This window comes from Monodelphis domestica, chromosome 1, assembly GCF_027887165.1.
Source record: "Monodelphis domestica isolate mMonDom1 chromosome 1, mMonDom1.pri, whole genome shotgun sequence".
Taxonomy (NCBI): domain Eukaryota; kingdom Metazoa; phylum Chordata; class Mammalia; order Didelphimorphia; family Didelphidae; genus Monodelphis; species Monodelphis domestica.
Window position 1 is genome coordinate 303,629,940 of NC_077227.1, and position 20,444 is coordinate 303,650,383.

Below are 20,444 nucleotides of genomic sequence, written 5' to 3' on the forward strand. Positions count from 1 at the left end.
GATGATGTTGGGCTCTCTCTTGGCAACATTGGGCTCGCTCGGTGACATTGGGATCTCTGGGAGGCATTTTGGGGTACTTGTGGGTTTTGGGTTCTGTAGCATGGTTTTGGTGAGGCGTCTTCCCTGAGCGACCATGGTAAATGGTTAGGCTGATTCCTCCTTGACCTCCTGAAAAGGCACTCTCCTCTGAGGAAGCCCCTCATCTCAGAGGAGACCTTGTGGCTGAAAGCCAAGCTAGATTTAATCTTCTGAGAAGGCCCCTTGACTGAGGCCTCTGAACTCCCTTTGACTTAATCCAGACCAGAGAAAATCTTATACCCTTTCCTCTCTCTTCTTCTTAATTTCTTCTTACTATTGTAATTAAACCACCTTAAAAATCCCAAACTGACTTGAGTTTTTTGTTGGGATTGAATTTTAATTCTTGGGGACCACTAATATATGTTCAGTCAATAACCCTAATTTTTACCCTTAACAGTCCTTGGTACAAACGGGTGCAATATGGACCAGCCCTCCTCCACTCACAACTTCTGTATCAGAAGACACATAACATATATGGCAATTTACCTTTCACAAAGTCCTGAAGTTTACTTGTAGAAGTGAGCATGAGAAGGGTGTAGCTTGTGAGTTATTCTGAAATAGAGCAGACTACATTCTCATTATTTTGTGTGTAATAAATAGCACATACATAACTTGTAGTTCATATTATGTTCAAAATATTCCCTAATATATCAGTCACATTCCAACAAATTCCTGTTTTATATTAAAAAAAGCATTGGATATATATCTAAAGAATCCTAAAGAACCAAAAAACTAATAGAAATATTTAACAACTTCATCAAAGTCACATAAATCAAATGCAATTCTATTTACCATCAACAAGCAAAAGATAGAACTGGAAATTCCATTCAAAATAACTCTAGATAATATAAAATTCCTGGGGATGTACTTACTAAAACAAACCCAGAAAGTATATGAATGAATCCAACTGTAAAACATTCCAAACAAATAAAGTCAGACCTAAACAACTGGAAAACATTCATTCCTCAGGAATAGAGTGAGCCATTAGAGTGAAAAATCACAATCTTAACTAAATTAATTCAGTGCCATACCAACCAAATTATTGAAAAATTATTTCATGGAACTAGAAAAATAACAACAAATTTCATCTGGAAGAACAAAAGGCCAAGAATATTAAGCAAATTAATAGGAAAAAAATATGAAGGAAGGAGACCTGACTGTAATAAATCTCAGACTATACTATAAAATAATAATCTTCAAAACAATCTTGTACTGGCTAAGAAATAAAATGGTGGATCAATGGAATAGATTAGGCACTCAACATGTGGCAGTTAATGTTTATAACAACTTAGTATTCTATAAATCCAAAGATCTAAGCTTTGGGAGAAAGAATTCATTATTTGAAGAAAATTGCTGGGTAAACTAGAAAGCAGTTTCCAGTGACTAGGCAGGGACCAACATTTCATACCATAACCAGGATAAAGTCAAAATGGATACTTGATCTAGAAATGACACCATAAGCAAAATAAGGGAACATGGAAAAACTGACCTGTTAAACTTCTGAATAAGGGAAGAATTTATGACCAAACAAAACATAGAGAAATTAATGTTGTTAAAAATGAAATGGATAATTTTGATTACATCAAGTTAAAAAGGGTTTATACAAATAAAACCAATGCAACCAAGATTAGAAAGGAAATACCAAATTTGGAAAAAATCTTATAGCAAGTATCTCCAACAAAAGGCTTATATCTCAAATATATAGAGAACTAAGTCAAATTTATAAAAAATATAAAGCATTTTGCAATTGAAAAATGGTCAAAAGGCAGTTCTCAGAAGAAGAAATTTAAATTATCCATAGTTACATGAAAAAATGCTTCAAATCACTATTGACTAGAGAAATGCAAACTAATACAACTCTGAGCTACCACTTCACACTACCAGATTGATTAACATGTCCAAAAAGGAAAATAGTAAATGTTGGAGGAGATGTGGAAAAATTGGGATACTACTACACTATTGTGGAACTGTGAACTGATACAACCTAGAACCAAGCCGAAAGGACCACAAAAATATGCATACCCTTTGACCCAACAGTATTGCTCCTGCATCTGTTTTCCAAAAAGATCAGAGATAAAAGAAAAGGACTTACTGTACCAAAATATTTTTAGAAGTTCTTTTTGTAGTGGCAAAAAACTGGAAACAATGTTTGTCCATCACTTGGGGAATGGATGAACATGTTATTGGTATGTGGTTGTAATGGAATACTACTATGCCATAAATAATGATAAACAGGATGAATTCTGAAAAACCTGGCAAGACATATGAACTGATGCAAAATGAAGTGAGTAAGAACCAGGAGAACAATGTATATAATAACAGAAATATCATATGATGATCAACTGTGGAAAACTAAACCATTACCAACAAGGCAAGTCTATAATTTAATCACAAGGGACTCATGATGAAAATGTTCCCAAAAAGGAAACTTGGACAATGATTGCAGATCAAAGCATGGCATCTTCCACTATATTTCCTTTATTTCTAGTGTGTGTATGTGTGATATGTATCTTCTATCATGACATGAGCAAAATGTTAATATGTATTCAATGAAAGTATGGGTATAATCTGTATTAGACTTTTCACTGCCTTAGGGAGGGAAGGTGGGAGAAAATTTTTAATTTTAAAATGTAAAAAGAAATTGTCAAAAATTGTTTCTACATATAACTGAAAAAAATTTAATAGAAAAAATATTTTAAAGCATTCTAGCAAAATTTCTTTTTCCTGCTGTTCTACTTTGTTGACTGACTCCCTGCTCTGCCAGAGAAATCCATGACCTTCCAGGAAAGGAAAAGGTGACTATTTGTTCTGATCTGAATAATCCTGAAGGGAGAAAAAATACTTATATTTGTGTATATAAATGTATGTGTGCACTTTGTGTGAAAGTATAGATAATTGTGTGGCTATGTATACGTGTGTGAGGGAGTGAGTTTGTTTTGGGAGCCAGCAAACTGAGTCCGCCATAGGAAAACTGATGCAACACTAATGGTCTTTATGAAGAATCTGGTCCTGGAGCCAGAGGCAAAGTAGTTTTTACCTTCCTGATAGCATAGGGACCAAAATTAAATATCAGAATTAGAAATACCTAAATACTGACCAAGATAATGAGAAGTCAGGCCCACAGGTATTTATTAAGTATTTACTATTTGCCAGAACCTGTACTAGATTTTGAGAATGAAAAAAAAGGATAAAAACATCCTCTGCCCTCCAGGAACTCATGAAGTCATAATGACGATATACAAATGATAATTGATAGGTTAACTTGAATAGAATCGTACAGTGAAAATACAGAAACCCCCTATCCAAAGTTTCACTTTCTGTGCTTTCAGTTTACTCTCCATTTCAGTTACCCATAGTCCTCTGCCTGGCAGTGGTTCTTCTGGTTTCATTTGGAAAGGGTTTTGGGGGGGAGGGGGAACAGGGAGAGGGGAAGCTTCAGAATACAGGAACACAGAGAAAGAGAGTGTAGTACTATACAGCAAAGTTAACATACATGTTAAAAGTTAAAGTGAAGAGGCTCAGTGGATTTAGAGCCAGGCCTAGAGATGGGAAATCTTAGATTCAAATGTGCTCTCAGATACTTCCTAGCTGTGTGACTTAGAGCAAGTCACTGAACTCCAATTACCTAGCCCTTACCACTGCTTTGGAACCAATACATAGTAAAGGTTTAAAAACAAAGTTAAAAGTGAGAACTGTCCATAGTTTTAGACATCCACTGAGAGATCTTGAATTGGTTTGCTGCTGTAAGGACTCAATGGAAATTATGTAACAAATTTGTAGTGAACCAAGTCAGCATGATTTTGTGATTTTCTACTTCATTCAACAGCAAGGTAATAGGAGATTCCCATTTCAGGAGGTGATAGGAGTAATCTAAGACTGGGGCTTGGTAGGGCAAGATTGATAATAGAATAAAGAAGTAAGGGACTTGAGAAGAGGATAGTGTAGAGTTGAGCTGGTTCACCAAGGATCAAGATGGGGGAAAGAGAAGAGTAAAATTAGTGAAAGGGAGATAGCCTGGAATAGAAATTCAGGGTAGAAGAATTGAAGGTCAGGATGAGAAGGAAAAAACAGAGTTAGAGGTGTCAGGTTGAATGACAACAGATGGTAATCAGATAAAGGAATTTCAGAATTTATGTGCATGGAAGTAGAATACAAGATCAAAGGTATCACCATCTTAGAGTGTAGTCTAGATGAGGGAAGAAGTAAGTCACGGGAAGTGAGTTAGTGAGAATTCAGTTTGGGAATTTAAGAATTTGAGGGAACATTAATATGTATTTTGAAGTCCCCTGGTATGAGGATGGAATTGGAAAAGGGAGAAAGACTGAGTGAGGCATTGAACTCAATGAAAAGAAGAAAGTTTCCTAGAGATCAAGAGATAACAGCTACCCGAAAGACCTGTAGGAAATGATGCACAGCAAAATAAGCAGAACTGGGAGAGCATTGTACACAATAACAACATTATTATACGATGATTATCTGTGAAAACTTGGCTACTCTCAGCAATGCAATGATCTGGGTCTATTTTGAAAGACTTATGAAAGGAAAGCCTCTAGAGAAAACTGTTGAGTCATATGATATGGGTCAAAGCATACTATCTTTCACATCAGGGTATTTATGGTTTTATTTTGGGTTTTGAGTTTGGATCAATATGGAAGTATGCTTTGTATGACAACACATGATCAAATTGCTTATCATCTCCAAGTCAGGGGAGACAAAGAAGGGATGGAGATGGGTTGGATCTTATAATTTTGGAAAGAGTATGGTGAAAATTATGATTACATATAATTGGGAAAATAAAATATCTTTGAATTTTAAAAAGTAAAAAAAAGAGATAGCACCTACCATAATCTTAATAGCACTATAAAGAGGACTTGAATGAACCCCCAAAAAAGAAGTTCCTGAGTGATAGTGATAGGGAGAGGAGTATTGCTCCTCTGTGATCATGACACCAAGGAAGGGGCAACACATGAATGAAAATGTGGCCAAAGCAAGTTTCTTAAGAGACCATGGTCAAAGGGGAGGGCAGCATCTTTATAGGAGACCAGGGACTGCAGAGAGAGAACTAAGTAAAAGAGGAAAGGAGACACAGACCTGCTACCCAGGAGCCTGTTTGCAGGGAACAAGTGTTGGTTGCTCTGCTATCAGGGAATCCTAGACTAAGAAGAAGATTTGCCTCTGGCCTCAAGAGACCTCTGATCAAGGAGGGTAAATATACCTTGCCCTTGTCTGAGACAAAAATATAGATCCCAGTGAGATCCAAAGGCAGAGCTTGAAGCTGTCTCAAAACCAAAAAGCTCAGTTATTCATATCTTTTCTCAGGGCCTGTTGAACATCCCTCAGTTTTTGTTTTCTATGATATGAAGGGCTATCTAAACTGTGGATCCTCTCTTAGTAGATGACTTATGGAGTAAGGGGAAGGTCCTTGAGTCACAAACAAAAATGAACACCCAGAAGCTTTTTTTCTTATTCACTAGGAGGGATAAAAGTAAAGCATGCCACTCTCCACCTTCCTGTTGGGTATGTTTGTGGGGTGAGACTTGATCCCAGTCTTCCCAGGCCCTCCTCCTAGGAATTCTGTACTGTCTATTCTAGAGCCATCACCAAATCTCTGGGAGAACTGGGGATAGAAAACAGAATTCTAGTTACTTATTTCTATGAACCTGTCCCATCTGTTATAACACCCTCTCACCCTGTGTACCAAGAGAAACATCAAAGAATAGGAAAACCTGACTGTAGGAAAAGATATAGAATCCAAAGAACTAAGTTTAAATCTCTCTTGCCACTTAATATTTGACCATGGGTAAATCACTTGAACTCTTTGTGCCTCCCCTCATACAAAATGTAAGGTATCGATGAGATGATCTCTAAATTTTAAGATGATCTTATCTGTGAAGGACAAATATGTATTACTCTAATACAGGTTATATATCCCAAAGAATGTCAATCGGCTATGGCTAAAACGGCCTCAGGAGTGAGTCCCTAGCAAGTTCTTGACTTTAGTTCTTTTTGTTTGTTTGTTTTTTAAACCCTTACTTTCTGGCTTAGAATCAATACTGTGTATTGGTTCCAAGGCAGAAGAGTGGCAAGGGCCAGGCAATGGGGGTTAAGCGACTTGCCCAGGGTCATTTAAAAGTAGGACCGCCCCTCTCTAGGACTGTCTCTCAATCCACTGAGCCACCCCACTGCCCGCTTGGCTTTAGTTCTAAGGAAGGCCTCCTCCCCCTCCATATCAAAGCCTGGTCTATCCTGTTGTCTTGCCAAGATCTTACTTGACTTTTTACACACAGTACTCACAATCTTAAAAATATTCCACTCTAACCTTTCTTGCCAGTGTTTCCTGTTTCCTGCCACCTGACCCTGGCCAAACTCCTACTCTGGAGCCCCTACTCCGGTGCCGGACATCATTCCAGTGATAAACTGTAGCCGTTTCATTGTCTTATTGTTGCCGAATTATAAGTTCAGATGCCTCTGATTGACACTCAAACCAAATTCTATTTAGAATTTGAGGCACCTTATCCTGGATCCAGTTGTCTCAGTTTTCCTCTTCCCACCCTTGCTTAGTGCTTAGATTCTGCTAGGCGCTCCCTGCCCATTCTTTGTCCCCTAACCTTTACAAGCTCTTCCTCTCATTCCTATCGCACTACAGTCCAGACTAGCCAGGAGGGTGGGGTTGGTTGAGCCCCAGAGACCGAAAAGGGAGGGGAAGGTGGAAATAGAGAGAGCGGGAGAGAAACGGAGAGAGGGAGAGGGAGGGGAGGGAGAGAGAAGGGGAGGGACAGAGGGGAGAAAGGGAGAGAGAGGGAGAGAGGAGAGGAGAGGAGAGAGGAGGTAGAGGGAGAGAGAGAGAGGAGGGGGAAGGAGAGAGGGAGAGACGCCGCCCAAACGCGTCTGGGGCGGCTCGACTTCACAGCTCCGTCTCCATGGAAACCCTGAGCAACAAAAGAAAACGGAGCCAGGGTGTGGGGGCCTGGGGCGACTTCAGAGTCGAGCCAAAAGAAGAGTGGCTAAGATCGATTCCTTCCCAGGTCCGCGTGTGTACAATTGAGTTTCTGTGTGCTTGTCTCTGTTCACCTGTTCTGCGCAGAGATTCGATGGGCTCAGACCCCAACAGTTCTACCATTTACACTCCACGTACCCTTGGGGCGAGGAGGGAGAGAGTCCCCCGCCCGCCCTCCCATTCGCAGGGATAGGAATCCGGCTGCTCCCCCGCCTTCTGCTTCCTTTGGCGGAGGCTGCTGAGTTTCCATCAGCCTCAGGTTGGGTGAGGCTCTGCCCCTCCCTAGTATTCCATATCGCGTCATTCTCGATTCGTGTGGTCTAGGGCTGGGCTGGAGGGGGGGGGGGGGGTTGGGAGTAGAATCCAAACGTGTCTCTGCGTCATCCCACCCCGGCCATTTCACTCGGAGCCCCCCACCGTGGACCAGGATGGGGGAGCTGAGAAAAAGACCCGCCCGCCTCCAGTCGTCTAGGGAAGGGGCGGGCCGGCGCGCGGGGCGGGACCAGCCTGGGGTGGGAACGTGGGGAGCTTGGGCAGCCGGCGAACAGACGGGCTCAAGCCGGGACCATGGCTTCCAAGTGCCCCAAGTGTGACAAGACCGTGTACTTCGGTAAGTTCATCCCGCCCCCTTCCCCTAGGGCAGCCGCTGAAAGGCCCTGGGAACCCACGCGCTCGCGTCCCTACTTCACGGTTCCCAAGCCCCGCGGGCGGGGACACAGCCCTGCAGGCGGGGACTGGGGGCAGTGTATCCCATTCCGGGCAGGGGTCCCTGCGTCCCCATTCTTGATAGGTGTAAGCATCGCCTTTGCTTCTTTGCGGAGGGTCTAGAAGGGTCGTTGCTTACCCCTACCCATCACACACTTGTCCAGTCCAGGTGTGGTTTCCCAGGATAAATTTCTCGTGAGGGGGGGCCTCCACCTCCGCGGCAGCACATTTAACGGAATTCTTCTCTCCTAGACCTCCAACCTCCGTAACCCCTATCGCTAGCCGAGTTGTGAGATCTCTGTAGATTTGTCTCAGGAAATCGGGGTCAGGGTCAACTGGGTGTTTGTGAGGGCCGGCATTCCTGGGTCTTGACCTCTCCCATCCTCACCCCCGCAGCAGTTGGAAACTAAGGAGTGATGGTCCAGATCTGTACAGCCTCCGACTGGATGGCTTTCTTTTCCACCGAATCGCTGTCTGCTTCTTTAGTTCCAGAGCCTGAGGGTGGGGACCTGTTTTTGAGAACCTGGGGGAGGCCTTTAATCCCAGACCTAGCCCCACCCATCGATTTTGCTAGATTCCTGTAGCTCCTAACAGCTCTTCGATTATCCAAACCCCCTCCCTTAGGGCTTTCCTCTCAGTCCAGGTCCTGCCAGAGTCTAGTCTCCGACCTTGTTGTTCACCTTAGCACAACAGCCACAGCCCAGCACTTTCTTTTTCCCTTCTACTTCCCCAGAATTTCACTCAGTTGAGAGTGGAGAAGGAAACTACTCATGGAGAGAGATGTGGGTCAGTCAGCATGTCCCACAGGTATCAGTGGAACACACCTGAAACTATACATGGGAATCTTCATTGGAAGCCATTTACTTCTTTCCTGATATCTGTACTTGTACACATAATGGTTCATATACTCCTATTCAGCACTAGTATTCACTCCCACAAATATAATCAAATTCCTACTAGACAAAGGGAGTATAACACTCCTCCTCAGTGGATACAGACACATACTCTTAGCCATGGCAAGAATATGCTCCAGAGAGGCATACCTGATTAATAGGAACGTTTCATCTTTCCCTCCCCCATCCCCTGGAAAGCTTGGAGAGGGTACTTGACTGGGCTCTCTCCTCCCTCCTCCAACCAGTTGGGTCAGGTTTTCAGCCTTCTCTGTTTAAAGGCACACCACCTGGGTGGCAGGGTTGCTTGGGCAGGAGAGGGGGTGGGAGAAGAGGCCTTCAGAGGACTCTGAAACATTGTTTGTTCTGGGCTAAGGGACTCTGGCTCTGAAGCAAGAGGACCTTGAGGAAGAGTTGGTAGTCATCAAGACTGTGGGTCATGCCACAAGTGGAGTGATGAAGAGGGCAAACCTATCCCTTTGGTGAGAGATGATCCTTTATGTGAGCATGGGAGTGGGTAGAAGCCAGAGAGTGAAGAGGGCTGCACCTGAGGAGAGAGGGCAGCAACTGCCAAAAGTTGCATCTTCTAGATTCCTGACAAAATTAAGGCCTGACCCTGTATGTCTGCTGAGAGAGAAAGAGAATGGTTCCAGGTGGTAGTGGAGTGTGTGTGTTTGTGGGGAAGGGTTAATGGGCTAATGGTGATAGTGACAACCACACCATGGGGGGCAGAAAGCGGGTGGGGGGGAGGATTGGTGTAGATTTATGTGCTATTCAGTGTCTGCCTCCAGGCTTTTGGTTCTTTCCTTTGTGACTGGTTCCATCCTTTCTGGGTCTCATCCAAACACTGCCTGGATCATCAGCCTAGACCTTAGGAGCCTAGCCAGAAACAAAAGAGGTGAAGGAAAGAAAGCTTATTCATGTTCTTAGTTCACTAGCCTTTGCCTGAATCTGAGAAACTGATCCTATCCCCAGACCCACATTAAAAGATTTCCTCAGTTTATAGGCTGGATCTCTCAATGTACAGACACGGCCCAGACAAGTGTAGTGTACTTTTGTCTTCATTCCCATACTGTTCTGTCCCAAGATTGAAAAGTCTTTGCCTCTATCAGACTAGTGGGACCAAGACCCTTTTCTTTTGCAGGCTCGGCTTCCCTGGAGTTTCTGTCCCCTGCTTAGTCTGGGGCCCCACTCAGTCTGAGGATTTGCACTCTTCACCCTTCACAACCACCTCCACTTCAGTCTGAGGATTTGCACTCTTCACCCTTCACAACCACCTCCACTTCAGATTGCTAGGGAGTTTTTCAAAATCAGGTGTGGATGATTCACCTATGCCTTAGTTTTGTCCTCTGCACTTTGAGGGAGGTTTCCTTCCCTCCCTGAAGATGGCCAAATCTCTGCACTCTGGAGTCCCACGCTCCCACTGACTGACTAGCTCATACCTGTTCACATATGTTCATACCCAAGTTATGCTTAGGCCTCTTCATGAAATGTGGCTTATAAAGCGTTCACTCACATGTTACCTGCACTGTTTTGTCAAGCCATACAGCTACCTATTCTGATACTAGATTCTTAGCTCCATTCCATATATCTCTGCTGTCTGGACCTTATGGAGCTAGACCCAAATGACTCTGATTCCTTCACATAAAAATACCTCAGCCTAAGCTGCTTACTTGTTATCTCCTATTCTGCTTGACTGTATGTGAAGTGACGTCCCTCCCCACCTATGTCCTCTCCCTGTCTAGCTTCTACACCAGACATCTTATGTGAAGTCTGGATTCTCTTGATCACCCAACCAAACAGATTGAGTTCTCTCAACCCCTTTTTCCCTTCCTAGACTGAGTTTCATTCCATTCTCTACCCCTGCTGACTAAGGAGTCTTTCTCCCTCTGTTCTAGATTCATTTAGGATTCCCTTTGCTGGTTCCCTTTTCCAGTAATTCCTCCTGAACTTACTTCTGCCTGTGCATAGGTTCCTTTCACATCATGGTACTAGATGAACACAGAGGGCCTTTCCCTATTACTTGGAAGTTAGTCAGATCTCTAGTTAATTGGCACAATGAAACTGAGGTTCTTGTCTCATTATCTATCTCCAAAGGGTGATATCAAGGGTTGGAATATTCACCCCAGATACCAGTTTCTTGTTCCTTAGGAAGCTGCCATTAGCTAAAGCTGAGCTCACCTTGGACCCTTTCTCTGGACTGGAGCCCTTCTCTCTCCCCATCTTCTATTCCAATGCAGACAGACTGGCACATGGCATATTGCCCACAGACTTCACTGGACAGAAGTGAGGCCAGGCTGCTGCCTCTTACCTCGGGAGTGGAAAGAACAGGGATAAGGAGACCCGTATACTTGGATTTTAGCCCAAGGGGATAATACCTGCATTATCAACCTCCTTGGAGCTATAGTCAACTTTAAATAACTATGGAAATGTGAAGGACAATTCTAAGGGCTTGAGTCTTTTTGAATACACATAAATGAGGATTGTGTTTTACTGGCCACCACCCTTCCTTACCTTTTACCCATTCTGGGTCAGCAGTACAAAACAATCCTTTTCTAACACCAATTATGGAATGTTCTTCCCCTGCTTCCCGTCTGAATTCCTGCCCTCTTCCTTCTTGAACCTGATCTTGTTCTTTCACTCTCCAACATTCACTCAGTTTCCTTGTTTCCTTACCGAAATATACTCCCTCTCCCCCAGCCCCTACACAAAGGAACCTTTAAGGGACTCTTTTTGGGGGGAGGAGAAATCCGAACAGCTGTTCCCTGGTGGGAGGAGGAAGGAAGATGAACAGTCAGCCAATCAGCATTTTTGGGAATTGACCCATTGTATCAGAAGCCTTGGACTCTTTCTGGATGTCAGACTTCCCTCTCTCTCTCTTGCATACTATCTCTGAAGGGTCCCCTTTATGGACCGTCCCTGAGATACCTCATTCCCTCCCTGTATTCAATGAAGACCTTGGAATTTTAGGACAACAGAAGTCATAAATATTAGGAACCTGTGAGAAGGGGGAAAGAAACTTGGCTAAGAGACTGAACAATGGTGGCATGAATCCCTTTAAAAGAGAGAATCCAGAAACTTCTCTTATCACCCCTAGAATTGGCCAAATATCACTGGATAAGGAACTGGTCCCAGACTGCTCCCTAGTCCACTCATCAATCTCCCCGCCTTCCCTCCCTTCTCTGCCAGCCCTCAAACAAAGCCCTGATTCACTGTTACTGGCTCTGCCTGGGGGAGGTGCCTAGCTTCAGCCCCTATCCTGGAGTTATTCCTGGGGTGGGGGTAGGAGGAAGAATGTGGCAGCTCCCTGCCTACTGGGCTGGAAGAGTGCTGCTGTCCTGCTCCACCCCTGGCCTCTCTCACCACCTGAACCAGAGAATAGGAGAGGGAAGGAGCCCCTCCCTTCTTCCTTCCCTTCCTCCCTGGCCGAGGGAGCAGTGTCTATTGTCCAACAGGAAATCCGGGACTAAATATAGACCCTGCTGGGCATGGACTCTTCTTTCTCTCCTCATCCACAAGCCACTAAGGACAGGAATGGCAATCTTCAGTCCAGCCCAACTGGAAGGAAGGGAGGTTGGAATTCCTCTCCCAGACAGTTGTTCATATGGCAAAAAATGTGTAGGGGGAGTTTGGAGAGAAGGGGACATTCATCTGTATTTCTTCTTTATCCAAAATTTGCGGAAACTCCAAGGAAAGAGCCACTGACTCCCAGTCTGCTTGCCATCACTGGCTGCTGGCCTAGGGGCATCAATGGCCTGATGGTCCAGATGTTTGCAGCTAATTTGTCCAATAGCCACATGCCTTTGTTGCCCTCCATCCTCCCAAAGCCACTACTCACATTCTCTGTCTCCTCTCCAGGATAGCCTTGTGTTTTCTTTAGCTCTCTTTTATTTTATTTTTGTTTTTTACCAATTACATGTACATTTCCACATCAGTTTTCAGAAGTTATATGATCCAGATTGTCTCTCCCTTCTTTCCTCCCCACCTCCCAGGACTGGCAAGCGATTCATTCTGGATTATACACGTATTATCATACAAAATATATTTCTATTTTGTTCATTTTTGTGAGTTACTAATCTTGTAAAACCAAAACCCCCAAACACAAATAAAGAAGTGAAAAATCATATGCTTTCTTTCATCTGCATTCCTACACCAGTAGTTCTTTCTCTGGAGGTGTACAGCATTTTTATCATGTCACTCAGAATTGACCTAGATTGTATTGCTGAGAGTAGCTAAGTCTGTCACACTTGATTGTTCCACAATATTGATGTTACTCTGTACAATGTTTTCCTGGTTCTGCTTATTTCACTCTGTTTCAGTTTACCTAGGTCAGCTCTAGAGATTTATTACAACCTTTATAGTGTCTGGGGAGTTAGCATGTGGGTGGAATCAACTCGGTCCCCATCCCTGGAGGGAATCCTTCAGACTTTTTTTTTTTCTGATTTGGAAGACTGGGTTCACTTGGGCTCTAGAGAACACAAGATAGGCTGGGATGATGGCCAGAGGAAGGGCCCTGGTGGCTATAAGTGCTAAAGGAACCAGAGAACTGTAAGAGATCTGTGATCACTGGTAAATTAGAGAAGGCAAGAAAAATTCTCTAGAGGAAGCAAGAGCAGAGAGCAATGAATCATTGCAGTAATAAATATATTTTCCTCTTTCTATTGCTACCCTCCTTTAAATTGCCCTTCATGTCACTATCAGAATTATTTCTGTAATGTATAAATATGGTTACATTATTCCTCTGTTTAAATTTCTCCCCTGGCTCACTGTTCCCTCCTCCTTTTGCCTACCATCCCCTCACAATTGAATATCATTCTGCCTTTCTCAATTTATCCATGTGGTTCTTCAGTCCAACCAGACTAGGATACTCCGATTCTTTGTTCCTTAGACATGGCTTATACATAGAATCTGAGAACTAAGAGACTATTCAGTCCAACCCATACCTGAATAAGAATATCTTGCAACAATATACCCAACCAGTGGCCATCTAGCTTTTATTTAAAGTTCTGCAATGAGGGTACCCTCTAGGACTTTTCCTTTTCAGACTAATCATTCCTAGTTACATCAACATGTCTTATAGAATAGTCTCTTGCCATTCCCTAGACCTATTTATGACTTTTGACATGTTTTTCATTCATTCTGCTTCTTTGAGATATATCCAGAATTGAACACTATACCAGATGAATAGGAACCATCTTATCTCTTGCCTTAGACTTTTTTGGAATGCTATGTCCTGTCATTGACTCTTGTTGTGTTTGCAATCTACTATAACATCCAAATCTTTTTCACATTAACTTCTTGTTCTTTAAAAAATACTAATACTTTAAAAAAGTACTTAAAATACTTTTTAAAAATAGTGCTATTATTTCCCAATATTAGCCCTACAAGAAAATCCTCTTTAAAAAAAAAAAGTTTAGGTAAACAAGAAAAAAAATTTACCATGTCTGAGAAGTGAACAAAATAGTCTTATGGACAGTATACCTTATAGACTGGGGAATAGCACAGTTCAATGAAACCAGAGATGGTTGAATTACTAGAAACTCCTCCCTTCCCCCCCCCCCAAAAAAAAAGGGCTTTAAAGGATAGCTGTCAACCTGGAGGAAGATCTCTAGTAGAGTAGCTTAGGTATCTCTCCTTGGCCCTGTGCTATTTTAAAAAAAAATACCCTTACCTTCCTTCTTAGAATTGATACCTAATATTGGTTCCAAGGCAGAAGAGTGTTAAGGGAGAGGTAATTTGGGTTAGTGTCTTGCTCGGGGTCATATAGCTAGGAAGTGCCTGTGACCAGATTTAAACCCAGGACCTCCCATCTCTAGGCCCAGCTTTCTATTCCATGAGCCATCTCCCTGTACTACTTAGCATTTTTACTGATAAAGATCGGCTTATCAGACATGGTAAAACCATCTCCTTTTCTATCAACAAGATGTTGTTTTTCATCCCCAGTTCTCTGGAGTCAAAATTAATCATTGTATTGATCTGTTGGGATACAGTGTTTTTCTTTCACATGATTAGATCATTATGTATTTCTCTTGGTTCTGTTTACTTTGTATCAGTTCATAGTCTTCTCAAATTATTGAATTTTTCAAATTTATTTTTTCTTATAATAAAGTAATATGTCTTATTTATCTACTATAATTTGTTCCCAAATGATGCATATCTTCTTTTGTTGTGCTTTGTTTTGCTATCACCTGATGTTATTCTATGGTCCTTTGTGTTGGTCACCTTGGGGTAAATATATTAAAACATAAAATTGCTGAGTCATATTATGAATACTTTATTGACTTTTCTCACAGTTTCAAATTCACTTGACTTATGACTTTGAAATAATGTATAGAAAAATTTTAAATGTTGTTAAGTTGATGATTTGTCATTTAGAAAGAAAAGTGGTGATCATTAAGAGACCATTTGATATTCCAAGGCAGAAGTATAGTAATGGATAGGCAATTAGAGTTAAGTGACTTGTCCAGGGTAACACATCTAGGAAGTGAGGCCACATGTGAACGTAGGTCCTCCTGGTCTCTTGACCTGGCTCTCTCTCTATCTGCTGAACCACCTAGCTGTCCTGAAAAAGTATTCGACAAAGCTCTCAAAATAATCTTATGAACAGTATAGAAATCTAGGCTGAGAACAGTACAGTTTGATGAAACTAGAAATGATTGAATTACTAGGAAACTGTCTGTTCTCCATCCCCTTAACCCCAAATGGTTAAAAGATCATAAAATGGTCAACCTGGGAGAAGATCTCTAGTAGAGTAAGTGGCCCAGGTATTTCTCCCTCAGGCCTGTGCTATTTAACATTTTTACTAATAACTTAGTCATGCTTATTAGGTTTGCAGATGACACCAAGTTAAAAGGAATGGCCTTCCTTTTAGAGCCTTTATTTGATCATCTAACAAGATTTTAACAGGGCAAAATGATGGGGCAAATAAGCTGTTATTTCACTCGTATAGGGAACTCCTAGATGAAGAGATTCCTTTTACCAATGTATGGTATGGCAACACTTTTCCTACAATTTACAGTCTTAGATAGTTGCTTAGGACAATGGAAGACTACATGACTTACCTAGAGTCATATAGTATATGCCATAGATGGGATTTAAACACATATTTTTCTGGTTTAAAGACTGTACCTTTATTCTGCCATATTGCCTAAAATAGCAAAGGGCCAATTTTAATGAGATGAAAATAAATGTAAAACCTCCACTTGGGTTTAGAAAAACAATCCAAAATCATGGTATGTTCAAGGTGTGGCTACTTAACACTTGTATGAAAAAGACTTGATGATTTTAGCTGTAGAGGTATTCTTTTTCAGATGGGATATGGAATGTTTGGTGAAAGCAGGAGTCTCTGGTTCTGTACTTCTATGGTTAGCTGTGGGAGTGGGAGCTCTCTGACCCCAAACCCATAATTATTCAGGGTTAAGACCTGGAAGGGGAAAAGCAAAGAAAGGGGAAGCAGCCGAGCACAGGATGAACTCTCATTTTCCTTGTCTCTACTTGCATGTCTAAACAGCCGAGAAGGTGAGCTCCCTGGGCAAGGACTGGCATAAATTTTGTCTCAAGTGTGAACGTTGCAGCAAGACACTGACACCTGGAGGGCATGCAGAGGTGAGCCCTGTCCACTTCCAAACTCATTCTCCTGGGGTCACCCCTAACTCTAGCTTTCAGGAACTTCCCAATTCCCCAAAGCCTTGACCCCTTCCTTTTAAGTAATGTGACCCTGAGCCCCTAATGACTTCATATATTCCTGATAATTACTGACTATTTCCCTAGTGACTTCTGACAAAGACTCTGATCCCCATCATTCCCATATTTCCTCCTCTGACTGCCCTCTCTGATGGGTATAGATTTTGGAGGAGGCTGCAACACATATGTCACAGAAGTGTGAGAAACCAATTATTTGATTGGGGGAGAGTTTTGGGGAACAGGAAACTGAAGGGAAAGAAGTTGAATGAGCAAGCTGGACCCAGGTTCCCCTTGGGAGTGAAGGGGTTCTGGTCCCTCAGGGTGCACTGACAGACTCCCTTCCCCCAGCACGATGGGAAGCCGTTTTGCCACAAGCCCTGCTACGCCACGTTGTTTGGGCCTAAAGGTAGGAACCACCAACTTTCTGTGGCCTACTCTGTGACCCCCAACCCCTAACATGCACACCCATCCTACTACCCCTGAACCCTCCAATTCTGTGTGAAAGAGTTCTACTCCCAAACCCCATCACCTAAAATGTAATTTAGCCCTCAAACCCATGACCTAAAGTATGACCCACAAACCTTAAAGCTCAAAACTATGATTTCCTGACCCCGACCCCATGGCCTATCCAGGGATTCCTCTACCCTATAACGTGAACCATAACCTTTGACTCCACACCTAATAACCCCCAAACTGTAACCTCTTATTTGCAGTTACCTCTTATGACTCAAACTGTAATCCTTGACCCTAGAAAACCCCATAGTCGTAGCATGAATGCTTATCTCCTTTGGCTAACCCATGATCTTTGGCCACAATTGGGAGGGGAGAGGTTTACCCTTTTTTTTACCCAATGTTTGGGTACAAGGTTTGGACTAGCTTCCTATCTTACTGATGCTCTGCTTGGAGAGAGGAGGTTTTGGGTCATCCTATTTGGACGCTCAATCACTTCATTGGTGATGTTTCACTTAGGTACAAGTTGTACAGAGGAGATGGATAGTGGGGAAAACCATGTAAACTGTCATGTCACGTCCATCAAATCAATAAGCATTTATTAAGTACCTGCTATACACCAGGACCTGCCACAATCTTTATGTTTGTACATGTATGAGAGAGAGCTATGTCTTTGTGTGTATGTGACCTGCACATCCTGCCTCTTTTGTGTGACCTGGAGTAAGTCACTTAACTCTTCTGCATCTCAGTTTCCTCATCTCTAAACTGAGACAGTAGGACTAGATGGACTTGAAGTCCCTTCTAGCTCTACATCTTTGATGCTATGATCCTATGTTTATGTGTGACCCGAGCTTTTGTGCAGGTGTAAACATTGGGGGCGCAGGCTCTTACATCTATGAGAAACCACAGGCAGAGGAGACTCCTGTCACCGGCCCTATCGAGCACCCTGTGCGGGTAGAGGATCGGAAAGCCAGCGGCCCTCCCCGGGGGCCCAGCAAAGGTGAGTCCTCGTTGAGGAAGGACGGATGTAGGGTTCCCAGGCATGGGGTTCCCGCAGCTTAGCCCCATTTCCCTTCTATCTTGTTTTAGCTTCCAGTGTCACCACCTTCACTGGGGAGCCCAACATGTGTCCTCGATGTAACAAGAGGGTCTATTTTGGTAAGTGTTTTCCACCCAGCTGCACATTGTCCCCTCCCACCTTAGCTCAGGAAAGTGTGTTCTGTCTTGAGGTCATATGTGTGTATATAGTAAGTGTTTCTCAAAGCCCTTGTGGACATGTGTAGGAGGCTGTCTCCAAGCACTTTGTGTCTCCAGGGTCCAGGTACTGGATGTGTGTGTGTGTGCCGAGGATCCCGAGGTCATATATGTGCAAGTGTCATGTGGCTTAGGGCCCCGGGTGTTTGTGTCTGGGGAGGGAATGTCTGATCCTCCCCACTCTCATCCAGCGGAGAAGGTGACATCCCTGGGGAAGGATTGGCACCGGCCTTGCCTGCGCTGTGAGCGTTGTGGAAAGACACTGACACCTGGTGGACATGCGGAGGTGAGTAGAGGCAAAGGGACTAGGGAAGAGAAAGGTCAAGGTGCAGGAGGAGGGGGGATACGCCTGTTGTGAGAGGCACGCCAGGGTCTAAGGAGACCAGGAGAGCTAAGTGAGGGGCAGGGGGACTTGTACAGCCCAGGGCCACATGGTGGTGGTGATGGAGGCAAGGACCTATCTGAAGGAAATTTTCCCTTGGCACACACTTGTTCTTCTCTTCATATATGCTGCCCTCTGGTGGCCTGAGCATGAATTCAGACAAATATAGCGCAGCAAACATTGCTTAAATCATACTTGATATGTGCAACTGCTCTTCATAGTTTATGAAGGACTTCCCTATCCGTTGTCTCATCTGACCATCAAAAAAGGCCTGACATGGAGACACGCAAGGAGTTATTATCTCTGATCTACAGTAGAGGAAACTGAGACCAAAGATCAGAGAGTAGGTCCCTGGCAGAGCCAACCAGAACCCAAATTTCTTGACTCATTTGCCCAGGATTCCCACGTTGGACTAACATCCCCCACCCCCCCAGGCTCATGTGTACATACTGCCACAGCAGAGGACAGGAGAAGAACATTATGAATCTATCTGTTTAACCTCAGATTACCTGTACCTCATTCTTTCAGGGCAGTGGGAATTTGGGTTGTTCCTGGGTGTAAGAGAAGTTGTTTCTATGTGGAGGGTATATGGAAGAATCTCCATGGAGGGGATTCCCAGCCTGTGAAGTGACATTGTCCCCTTCATCCCTCCCTAGCATGATGGGCAACCATATTGCCATAAACCTTGCTATGGAATTCTCTTTGGACCTAAAGGTGAGCTGGGCATAGAACCTTCTTGGTTGAATAGGAGGGGGAAGTGGGGAGGTGGGGGGGAGTCCCTAGTAACTTTTAAGTGGTTCTGGGGGGCAGTTGGATTGTCCCTCAGAAGGGATGGAGACATCCCCAACTATATTTCCTCTTTGGACTCTGGCCTGCCCTTATCTCCTGACCCCATTTTCTTCTGCTTTAATAGGAGTGAACACTGGGGCAGTGGGGAGCTACATCTATGACAAAGACCCTGAAGTTAAGGACCAGCCCTAGGAGGTCCTGAGTCTTCCGCATTAATGCCTCACCTGCTATTTCCGGTTCCTCTAGGAGAGTAAGCGCTCTCTACTCTCCAGTATTGCTTGCACAAGAAGCTTAGTTCTGAGGGGGTGGGAATAATTGGCTCAACTTTGAATATGAGGGTGAGGGTGAGAGTGAGTGTGAGAATCCACCAGAATTGTTGAGATCTGCCTGGATATCCCCTGAATCCCTTCCTACTGTGTCTCCTCCTCCTCCTCCTCTTACTGTGTCTCTCTCCTTTTCAGTCTTTTTTCAATTTACTTCCTCCTTACCCTGACCATCTTTCCCTAGGTATCTTTCTGAGCCCCTTCTTTTTCCTCTGCTCTCTCACTGACTTCCTTTCCTTTCGTCTCTAAGAGTCTGAGTCCTACTGTCTTATCTCTCCTCTCACCCCCAACCTCCAGTACCCTGTACCCCATGTTTATTTATGAAAGGATATGGGTCCTGCTTTGCTTACAACAAACCCTGTGTCCCACAATGTCACTGAGCAGCCTGGGGCAGTGTCTCCTCTAGTAAGGAGCCCTTCTGCCCTAATTCCCCCTTAACGCACCACTGACCCTATGCCCTGGCCACTTAAACTGTCACATTTAACCAAACAAAGACACTAAGGCTGCTTTGATTTTTGCTGTCAATAAAGGTTTTGAGAATCAAAGATCTGTCTGGTTTTCTGTGTTCATCTGTAGGCTATGCATGCTTGACGTTGGCTTTAGGAGTGAGATGATGCCTTTTATGTACAAACTAGGTCAACTTTCTATGAAAGGAAGATAGCAAATTCATTCACCTATCCATCCATCCAGTAAACAATTCTTCAGATGTAGGGTATTGTGCTTAGCACTAGAGATGCAAAGCCAGTTCTAGACCTCAGGGACTTCGCAGTTTAGTAGGGAGGATACAACATATATACAAATACAATGTAAGGGAAATTCTGATACATGCATCAGAGATAAATAATGGAATGAATTCTTTATAGCTATTGGCATCTTGGAAGGCTTCATGTAAG

The 20,444-nt window shown here is 43.4% G+C and overlaps 1 protein-coding gene and 1 long non-coding RNA gene across 7 annotated transcripts in view; one reads left to right on the plus strand and one right to left on the minus strand.

The window, feature by feature from the left end:
- The window catches only part of LOC103101570 (uncharacterized), a 33,811-nt gene extending 26,361 nt beyond the window's left edge, over nucleotides 1-7,450 (minus strand). For 2 of the 4 annotated variants that reach the window (XR_008917259.1, XR_008917258.1), the window contains exon 1: nucleotides 6,398-7,450. This is a non-coding gene — a long non-coding RNA (uncharacterized LOC103101570). Of the gene's footprint in view, nucleotides 1-564 lie in introns of all 4 variants that reach the window. The other 2 variants (XR_457522.2, XR_008917257.1) reach the window with 2 other exon arrangements.
- Nucleotides 7,404-20,096, plus strand: CRIP2 (cysteine rich protein 2). 3 transcript variants are annotated; one of them, XM_001364055.5, is made up of 8 exons: nucleotides 7,404-7,685; nucleotides 16,181-16,275; nucleotides 16,702-16,759; nucleotides 17,666-17,803; nucleotides 17,893-17,961; nucleotides 18,249-18,343; nucleotides 19,096-19,153; nucleotides 19,353-20,096. In XM_001364055.5, the coding sequence occupies exons 1-8, from the start codon at nucleotides 7,643-7,645 to the stop codon at nucleotides 19,418-19,420; spliced, it is 624 nt and encodes a 207-aa protein (XP_001364092.1). In that variant the 5' UTR covers nucleotides 7,404-7,642; the 3' UTR covers nucleotides 19,421-20,096. The 3 variants fall into 3 exon arrangements, with proteins under 3 accessions (XP_001364092.1, XP_056677284.1, XP_007473395.1); XM_056821306.1 differs by lacking the exon at nucleotides 7,404-7,685 and adding an exon at nucleotides 9,851-9,984; XM_007473333.3 differs by lacking the exons at nucleotides 7,404-7,685; nucleotides 16,702-16,759 and adding an exon at nucleotides 9,851-9,984.
- The last annotated feature ends 348 nt before the right edge of the window (nucleotides 20,097-20,444 follow it).

What these genes read in the sequence shown, in the direction of transcription:
- CRIP2 (XM_001364055.5), top strand. Translation starts at nt 7,643, where the DNA reads ATGGCTTCCAAGTGCCCCAAGTGTGACAAGACCGTGTACTTCG. An exon ending in CACCTGGAGGGCATGCAGAG is followed by an intron (nt 16,276 to 16,701) that starts GTGAGCCCTGTC and finishes CCCTTCCCCCAG; the next exon opens with CACGATGGGAAGCCGTTTTG. An exon ending in CACCTGGTGGACATGCGGAG is followed by an intron (nt 18,344 to 19,095) that starts GTGAGTAGAGGC and finishes ATCCCTCCCTAG; the next exon opens with CATGATGGGCAACCATATTG.